Source organism: Physella acuta, unplaced genomic scaffold (genome assembly GCF_028476545.2).
Source record: "Physella acuta isolate Inbredline_101_S28 unplaced genomic scaffold, ASM2847654v3 ptg000360l, whole genome shotgun sequence".
NCBI classification, from domain to species: Eukaryota; Metazoa; Mollusca; class Gastropoda; family Physidae; genus Physella; species Physella acuta.
Genome location: NW_026731879.1, coordinates 669,194 through 679,176, shown reverse-complemented (window position 1 = coordinate 679,176; position 9,983 = coordinate 669,194). Strand labels below are relative to the sequence as shown.

Sequence of the window (9,983 nt, the reverse complement as noted above, 5' to 3'; positions counted from 1 at the left end):
GGGCACACTGCCATGTGTTTTTTAGCCTCAAGGGGTCATCCATAATCCATAAGTGACGTCACGCTATTTTTGAAGATTTTTACCTCCAGACCCCCCCCCCCCCCACCTTAAAATGACGTTACTCCTCAGCCTACAACCCCCCTCAAAATTGCTGTTGAATGTTTCTTAAAATTTCGATATTTTTCCAAAATCTTGTCAGATCTCAACATAGTGTTTTGTGATCAATTCCCATTACAATTTATTAAAACTGTATTCTAAATCGCGAAAAAACGGCTGTAACTAGTTTATTGCTTTTTTATAATGCAAAATAGTGACGTCACACCATCTCCCCCCCCCCCATTACGGATCCTCCCAGTGTGACGTCATTTAAGTGCCTAAATGCTCCTCGATGTTTCTTTCAGAATTTTTTCTCCGGGGGGGGGGGGGGGGGGGGCAGACACTGTTAAAAGTACATATTCTCTACTTCGTTCGGGGTAAGAAACTCTGGTGCTCATAGATATTGGGTCGCAGGCCAAAGCAAGCTATCGAGTCTCATCTGCCTTGTCGATTCAGCAGTAGAATATTAGTATTCATGTATTTGAAACTTTATAAATCCCTTAACCCAGGAGTGTGACTCACAATTTCCATTCCCCAACTTAGTAGAGACAAGCTAGTCCTACACGAGAGACTAGTCGAATATTGGGTAACACTGGCTGCAGTTTTACCTCCACTAACAAAGAGTGAAACTTCTGCACGTTTGACCCTACCACCGGGCCTTGTCCAGTAGTGTGACATCTGCCTGATGGGACCACCCCCTGCACCTACCACATATGAACAACCACAACACACAATTTATAAACATAAAACCAGATTACAAAGCAATGTAAGATTTTATTGGCCATCGTACACAAAGTGAAAAAGACATGAGAAAAGTTAGTCCACAGAACTAAATACCAGAACAAATGTTTGCACAAGATCATGACAACAAAGCAGAATAAAACCAACATAACCCTAAGCACCAAGTCAGGTGCACAATGCCTTGAAAAATTTCAGGGAGCATTTTTTGAATGGTCAGCACCTATAATTAAAATAATGAAAGCTTTACATAAATGCAATCAAGTATCCTCTTTGTAGATGGCCAGTCTAAAACCTGGTGTGTTAGCCTTGTGTTAAGTTTGGACAAATGGATGGACAGAGGTCATTTATGCATACTCTTGTGCTTCATTTTCACCCTCCTCCTCGTCAAACTCTCCCTCATCCTCAGCAGTGGCGTCCTGGTACTGTTGGTACTCTGAGACCAGGTCGTTCATGTTGGACTCGGCCTCAGTGAACTCCATCTCGTCCATGCCCTCGCCAGTGTACCAGTGGAGGAAAGCCTTACGACGGAACATAGCTGTGAACTGCTCTGAGATGCGCTTGAACAGCTCCTGGATGGCGGTGCTGTTACCAATGAAGGTGGCAGACATCTTGAGACCACGGGGTGGAATGTCACAGACAGCTGTCTTGACGTTGTTGGGGATCCATTCAACAAAGTAGGATGAGTTCTTGTTCTGGACGTTCAACATCTGCTCGTCAACCTCCTTCATGGACATGCGACCTCTGAAAATGGCAGCCACAGTGAGGTAGCGGCCATGTCTGGGGTCACAGGCGGCCATCATGTTCTTGGCATCAAACATCTGCTGGGTCAGCTCGGGCACAGTCAGGGCTCTGTACTGCTGGGAACCTCTTGAGGTGAGGGGGGCGAAGCCAGGCATGAAGAAGTGTAGACGTGGGAAGGGCACCATGTTGACAGCAAGTTTCCTGAGGTCAGCATTCAGCTGTCCAGGGAACCTGAGGCAAGTGGTGACACCGGACATGGTGGCACTGACTAGGTGGTTCAAGTCACCATATGTGGGTGTGGTCAGTTTCAAGGTACGGAAGCAAATGTCATACAAGGCTTCATTGTCTATACAGTATGTTTCATCTGTGTTTTCAACCAACTGGTGGACTGACAGGGTTGCGTTGTAAGGTTCTACGACTGTGTCTGAGACCTAGACAAAGCAAAAAAAAAATGTAATTTATTATTTTTAAAAAAAATTAGGACCATAATCACACAAGACAAATTAGGACCATAATCACACAAGACAAATTAGGACCATAATCACACAAGACAAATTAGGAGTATCATCATACTCACTTTAGGTGAGGGTACGACTGAAAATGTGTTCATGATTCTGTCTGGGTACTCCTCCCTCATCTTGCTGATTAGAAGTGTTCCCATACCAGACCCAGTGCCCCCACCAAGGGAGTGTGTCAGTTGGAAGCCCTGAAAGAAAAGATTCACGTTAAAACAAGAAAAAAAAAAAAAAAAAAAACTACCCAGGTTCAAAATAGGCTAACAGTAGGCCACCAACACCTGTAGAAATCTCACCTGAAGACAATCGCAGTTCTCCGCCTCTTTCCTGACTACATCCATCACTGAGTCCACTAGCTCTGCTCCTTCAGTGTAATGACCTTTTGCCCAGTTGTTGCCAGCACCAGACTGACCAAAGACAAAGTTGTCAGGCCTGAAGATTTGTCCGAATGGTCCAGATCTGACACTGTCCATGGTGCCAGGCTCGAGGTCAACAAGGACGGCCCGGGGGACATATTTGCCACCTGAGAAAACAAACCAGATACAGGTAAACTACAGCCCCTTGATCAACATCCCTAAGCCTAACCTAACGTGATCAATATCCCTAACCTAACGACATAAAAAATAGCAGCGCAGCTTACCTGAGGCCTCATTGTAGTACACATTAATGCGCTCTAGCTGTAGGTCTGAGTCTCCATGGTATGTACCAGTGGGGTCAATGCCATGTTCGTCTGAAATTACTTCCCAGAACTGTGGACATGATTTTAATCATTAGGTATCACGTCAAGAAGTGACCAGCAACAAACCACTGACACTTTACCACATCAAGAAGTGACCAGCAACAAACCACTGACACTTTACATCTAAAATACCACTAAGAACACATAAGCTAACAAATGTATAGAGATCAAGAATATACTTTAAACTTTAATTACTTTAATGTTGGAATAAAATTTCTTAAAAAGTAAATTGTTTTTCCTCTAGTCACTGGCTTGTGACATTTGCTTCTCAGTTAAAAAAAAATGAAATGAGTCATCCTATAAAAATGGGAGTTTGTGAAAACCCGCTTAAGTCAAATTTAAAAACTGGAGGGGGGGGGGGGGGTGTCAGAATAAAGACTGTCAGATTAAACAATTTATTTTGAATAGACCTTGGATCTAGAAACTATCATTTAAAAACCTTGGTATACCACAACCTTTATCAAAAGACATGTGCCCGCCACATTCAAACGAATCACCCCCCCCCCCCTTGCGGGCCTAAGGAGTGGAGGCGGGCTGCCAAAAATTGTGCAGCCGCTCTTTTTAAGTAAAGTAGGTCATGAATTTCCCTAAGGCTCAACTTGAGTCTAGCACTAACTAAAAAGATGTTTAAAAAATAAGCAATCATAGCATCTAGATTTTAAACATCAGTAAATAGCTAGACTAGATCATCTAGATTTCAGACAATGAGAACTGTTTATCAAAACCTTTGTCTAAATCCCAAATGCCAAATCGTTGAATGAATGACGAATCGTAATGGCGGGGAACAATGTAAGCAGCATCCAGGCGTGGTTGCACTCGCCGGCTCCTCGGTAGATGGCAATACGTGATATTTTAAAACAAAATAATGAATGATGCGCACAAAAAGACTTACCTTGGCACCAATCTGATTTCCGCACTGACCAGCTTGAAGATGAACTATTTCACGCATTTTGTATAAATTTTATAATGGTGACTAATGTATCGTGAAGGAGCAGTTGAGCTATATTGTAGTTCCGCACCGGGTGTATTTCATCTTATACCATCCATCGAGACATTTAAAATCCTTGCGCATTGGCAAGTACAAAATAGTTCTTTTAATTATTCAGTATTGAAATTTAAAAAACTTATTTTCGAATGTGATTTACATTAATAAATTTTAAAATGTTTATTGTATTCCAAAATAAATTATAAAAGAAAGCGTATTTTAAAATAATCTACCCGCGGATTAATTTACACATTTCGACACGTCATGCCTATTTTTAAGAACGAATGAAAACCCATCGACCGGCGCAGCAGCCTATGGATTTGAAATACGGTCGGCCTAGGCTAGGCTACATTCTTGGCACTTAGTAAGAGAAAATTCATCGCTGCTGCGGAATAAAGACAAATCTACCGGCATTTTATTAGCCCCATTCTAAAGAAATAAAATGTCTTCTTTATCAGTTCTTGACTTTTCTGATAACTTATTAGAGAAAACAGTATATTTCAAAATAATCAAACTTGAAGAAAGTTTTTTTATATGGGTTGGTGCAAATCCAATTTTATCAAACATGGCTGTTGCGATGCCGGCAAAATATGTAAGTAGGGCACATCGAATTATTTCCCGTAAAAAAAAAGTACATGTAATTTATACAAATAAACATGGTGTTGCACAAAGATGTTAGTTTTTAGTGGGAGGAATGGAACAGTATCTTAATTGTGCACTACATAATGCAAATGATCAGTAAATGGTCTCTGACCCGCTGAACTAGGTCACGACCTTTTCTGATTTGCATTTGGGGAGAGAAATGGGCTTGAATACGAAAATCAGTCCCACATAATTTTCATGATTTAAATAATGGTTAAATAACCATTAAATAGTGGTTGCTAGGAAACACCTAGTGATCTAACGACTACCAAAGTACGAACTATAAAGCTATATTTTAATTGAAAATGAAATAATTCCCCCCTCTCTACTAGTGTAGTGTGCAGCCTCTGTCTAGCTCTCCTTGAAATTTCGTTCGACAGTGTTAGTTCGTAGATCTAGATCTAAGTCCTAAGTGCCATTTACAAAACTGCTATTCGAAACAGACTGTGCTTTCCATAAACTCTTTTACATCACCGTCCCATCACTTACATTTGACCATCAGCAGCCTAGCTGTTGACAGGCGTCGAATATGCACAGTAGCGTAGCGAGGGGGGGGGGGAGGGGCATATGTCCCCGGGCGCCGACCTTAGGGGGCGCCAAAATGGGTTGGAAAAATAAATTGAAAGGTTGAGGGGGTGCAAATCGAAAAGTTTGTCCCCGGGCGCCGGGAAGGGTCGCTACGCATCTGAATATGCAGATAGCTTTGCAGTTTGGATGTGATGATTTTACACTTTGCGGTTTTCCATGCATAACTTTAGATGTAATCCACTCGTGTACTATTGTCCACAGAAAGCCGTACATTCTAATTTAAATGTGATAATTTATCACATATTGGTTGTTGTCACAAACAAATGACTTAAGTTTAATGTGATAAATTATCACTCATATTGGCGATGGTAGTCATAGACCGCGTTTCTTTCAGGCACCGCACATGTATTGCCCCCCCCCCCCTCCCCCCACCCCCGAGCACGTCCTTCGTGCACCTTACGAGGTAGGAAAAAGAAATCACTTTCATCTAAAAATGTATTCTTCAACTCTTTAAACTCGACCCCGTGAAGTTTCCCATACCCGAATAAAATTTCCGCAAGAAAGCATGGAGCACCATGTTTTATACGCCCTATATTTGTATTTTCTGCAGGGAAACATACCCTCCGGCAGTGTCCTGTTTGGTGGCAAGTCGGAGCACACATCTTCGGCTTTGGCGCAGAAACTTGGTTAGTAGAATTTGGTTGGATCGACTAGTGCTGCGGTTAAAACATTCTTCCTATTAATCCCTTATCATTTCCTGTCATGCATTTGCCCTCGCCAACTAAATTGGTTAAAATAATGACGTTGTAAAACTTTGCCATCACCAGCTACATGGGTTAAAATAATGACGGTGTAAAACTTTGCCCTCATCAACTAAATTGGTTAAAATAATGACGTTGTAAAACTTTGCCCTCATCAGCTAAATTGGTTAACATAATGACGTTGTAAAGCTTTGCCCTCATCAACTAAATTGGTTAAAATAATGACGTTGTAATACTTTGCCCTCATCAGCTAAATTGGTTAACATAATGACGTTGTAAAGCTTTGCCCTCATCAACTAAATTGGTTTAAATAATGACGTTGTAATACTTTGCCCTCATCAACTAAATTGGTTAAAATATTGACGTTGTAAAACTTTGCCCTCACCAGCTAAAAAATACAACAGCCAAGTGTTCATAAGCTGCAGCATCCCATTCGAGCCGACCCTGTCACTGGCAGTAGAGAGACGACTGGTCCAAGAACTGAATAAGTCCATTAGTACTTAGATCTTTGTTGTCTTTTTCATATGTATATATCTGTTTAATAAAGGACAAATGATAGAATTCACTGTATGGCGTGTTGATGTATTGATTTATCATGTGTCGCTTGAATATTTAGGGCAAAAGCACTACAAACAGCACATTTTTGTTGATTTAAATGAAGCATAAATTGTAGTAAAGTTACAAACAAGATACAATAACAAAATAACAATAGACCTACAGACAACGCAGTGATGTATTTCCAATAGGATAACAAATGAAGTTTGACAATTTAGGGAGTAGTTTTAAATAAAAGAACTTGTCCGGTTCATCCAGTGGTGTGTCAAATCGGTTTCTTTTCTTTCAGGCATCTCTTCGGGGGATGGGGGGGGGGGGGGGGGGGCTCCCCACAGAACGAAATAATTTGTATAGAAAACTAGCGTACCCGACCCCCGCGCGTTGCCGCGGGGATAGAAGAAAGTTTGACGAAATATATTAGGATTTCACCAACGCGTTATCAATTATAATTATATTTTCTTAGACGCGTGACCTTCTTTTCTAAAAATGAGTTATTTAAATGTAAACAATGCCTGCGCTTGGATCATAAATATCAGGACACGGGTTTACCTACACTACCGCATGAAAACCTTGAGTGTACATTAATCACTCACTGAAATAATGAGGTAGAACACACTTCGGTGACCGCCTCTGTGTCAGAGCGTAGAGGGGCGCTCTCATGGCCCCCACCCCCCGATTACACTACCGCATAGGCGCGGCGTACTACCCCTGGCTCCTTAAAACTAACAGGCGCCATCGTGCCAAATAGCACCCTGTTAATAATGATGCAGATTTCGTCATTTGCTAAAGTGACACAAATGAACAGGATTTTTGTCTTTAACATGTAAAAAAATTATTTGACGTGTTTTAAATATCATTGTGACTGATGCAATATGCTAGCGTTGCTAATGGTCTATTATTAGATGCTCGATCTCAATTTCTGACTGGATTGTCTAATAATAGATGCTTGTTGCATCATTCGCAAAGTGACGAAACTCTACAGTAGGCTCCTCATATTCAAAAAGTTATTTTTTCATCTTTCGCAAGGTGACGAAACTGTACAGAAGGATTTCCTCGCGTTACAAAGTTATTTTTAGAAGCCTGTTGTAGTTTTACCGCTGAATATAGTAGTACCCCTTACTCGCTATGCAGGACGCTCGATTAACGGATGCCAAGTGCCAACATCGTCGCTCTAAAACTCTGGGCGCCAAACCGTGTATTGACGAAAGTTGTACCCTATATGGCGCTGCCCATAAGAAACTTTAGTTTTCTTTTTCGCAGAAAAATTCTCGGGAGTATTCTCATCTACTCCCTAAAGTTTCATGGCACTCGGATGAACCACATCCGAGTTTTATTTTTTATATACCGTGTATAGAGAAAAAAATCGCCCCCCCCCGCCGGAGGGCGCCGCCCTTGCAATATTAAACACTATTTTTTTTTTTTTTTGCAGAACCCTACTATTGAGTTATCTAATCATCTCCCCAAAGTTTCACGGTACACGGATGAACGGTGTGAAACCGAAATAGACTTTTATTTTTATAAACCGTATAGAGAAAAATCGCAGCCTCCCGTGGCGCCGCTCTTGCGAAATTAAAAAAGCATTTTTTTTTTTACAGAACCCTTCCCTGAAATGTTCTAATCAACTCCCCCAAAGTCTCATGGCTATTGGATGACGGTGTCACACGCCAAAATCGACTTTTATTTTTATATACTGTATATAGAGAAAAATTGCACCCTCCCGTGGCGCCGCCCCTGCGAAATTAAAAATGATTTTTTACAGAACCCTTCGTAGAGTTTTATAATGAACTCCCCAAAGTTTCATGCCTATCGGATGAACGGTGTCACTGCAATTAACTTTTATTATTTTTATATACCGTATATAGAGAAAAATCGCACCCTCCTGTGGCGCCGCCCTTGCGAAAATAAAAATGATTTTTTATAAAGAACCCTTCCCTGGGGTGTTCTAAGCAACTTCCCAAAGTTTGATGGCGATCGGATGAAAGGTGTAAAACCGGAATAGACTTTTATTTTTATAAACCGTATATATAGAAAATCGGACCCTCCCGTGGCGCCGCCCTTGCGAAATTAAAAATTATTTTTTACAGAACCCTTCCCTAGAGTGGTATAATGAACTCCCCAAAGTCTCATGGCTATCGGATGAACGATGCCAAACCAAAATCGACTTTTATATACGGTATATAGAGAAAAACAAATCGCGCCCTGCCGGGGCGCCATCCCTACGAATTTAAAAATGTTTTTTTGCGCAAAAACCTCCACAGGAGTATTCTCAACATCTTTCCAAAAATTCATGGCGATCGTGTGAACGGTGTCACTGCAATTTACTTTTATTATTTTTATATACCGTATATAGAGAAAAACAAATCGCGCCCTGCCGGGGCGCCACCCCTGCGAATTTGAAATTTTTTTTTCGCAGAAACCTCCCCAGGAATATTCTCAACAACTTACCAAAGTTTCACGGCGATGTGATGAGAGGTGTAGTAATGCATAAAGGACAAACACACACACAATCACACACACATACATTGCTTTTTATATATATAGAAGATATATAGTTATCAGTGTCCCCCCTCCCCAACCCCGAGAAAAAAGTTCGAAAGAAAGACCGTGTCAAATAATACGCTTACATCGAGATGCTGCTACAAATAGATCTATAGTTGTGTTGTCAATTATTTAAGCCCATATTAGTCATCACATAACAAAAAAAAACCTCTCTGGGGGGGGGGGGGGGGGGGGGGGCGGGGGCATTTTTTGAGTCAACGGTCAACATGCCTAACTAGAAAAACGTACACTTCAGGTGCGACAAGTTAGCGCCCTTTGAGAACCCGTTTAGTACCTTAGAAGCGTTGCTATTGACTACAGCCATAGATTTAAATGCGTGAACCATTTTAATTAGTTTCACTTAAATAGAGGGTATGCAACACAATGAAAGATTGAACGTGATAAATGTTGGCTTTAAAGGTGGTTAAGCTATTATTACTATGAGTTGAGTACAGAAAATTATATTAACTATTCCTTTTTCCCATTTCACGTTAGATCAAAGTTTGTATTAAAAAAAACACGACAACTCAGTAGATTGGAAATTATGTTCTACTTAAATCTATTAAATGCTTATGACTGAATTAAAACCTCCATACTTTAGACCAGGGGTCTCCAAACTGCGGGCCGCATGCGGCCCGCTGAGATATTTTTTTCCAAGAAAAATCCTTTGTTGGTGATGGCTTGGGAACTTCGCCCAGAAAAATCAAAAACATGTCTGGAAGAAACTGGCCCCCGAACTGAAATTTGATAGTTATTGCGGCCCTCGGACTGAAAAATTTGGAGACCCCTGCTTTAGACTAAATATTTGTATGCGCTTAATGATTATTACCATACAAATATAATCTAAGAACATATATCTATAATGTTTAGGCCTACATTACATTTAATTAATCGTGTAACGATTTGCCCTTTCGAAATACTTAATACATAGATTCATAGAAGTATTAACGAATTCCTTGTACATTTGTGACTTTTTTCCGATTATAGGAAAAAAAGTCACAGGAAAAAAAAAACACACACAGAAAAAAGTCACAGGAAAAAAGTCACCTTTTCTCCTACAATCTCCTGCGGTAGCCAGTCACTGAGTTACTTCTAGGCATCGTTTCGGGGGGGGGGGGGCGCCTCCTCGAAGAAAGTCTGTC

At 40.9% G+C, this 9,983-nt stretch overlaps 2 protein-coding genes across 2 annotated transcripts; one reads left to right on the top strand and one right to left on the bottom strand.

Moving 5' to 3' along the window:
* Positions 1-850: 850 nt before the first annotated feature.
* Positions 851-3,880, bottom strand: LOC131941375 (tubulin beta-4B chain). The gene is made up of 5 exons (XM_059300621.1): positions 3,725-3,880; positions 2,734-2,842; positions 2,390-2,616; positions 2,156-2,284; positions 851-2,009 (listed from the first exon to the last, which is right to left on the bottom strand). Exons 1-5 carry the CDS (start codon positions 3,779-3,781, stop codon positions 1,182-1,184), a joined length of 1,350 nt encoding a protein of 449 aa, XP_059156604.1. The 5' UTR covers positions 3,782-3,880; the 3' UTR covers positions 851-1,181.
* A 262-nt stretch (positions 3,881-4,142) lies between these two features.
* LOC131941400 (proteasome assembly chaperone 4) lies at positions 4,143-6,316 on the top strand. The gene is made up of 3 exons (XM_059300650.1): positions 4,143-4,409; positions 5,598-5,673; positions 6,137-6,316. The coding sequence occupies exons 1-3, from the start codon at positions 4,260-4,262 to the stop codon at positions 6,250-6,252; spliced, it is 342 nt and encodes a 113-aa protein (XP_059156633.1). The 5' UTR covers positions 4,143-4,259; the 3' UTR covers positions 6,253-6,316.
* The last annotated feature ends 3,667 nt before the right edge of the window (positions 6,317-9,983 follow it).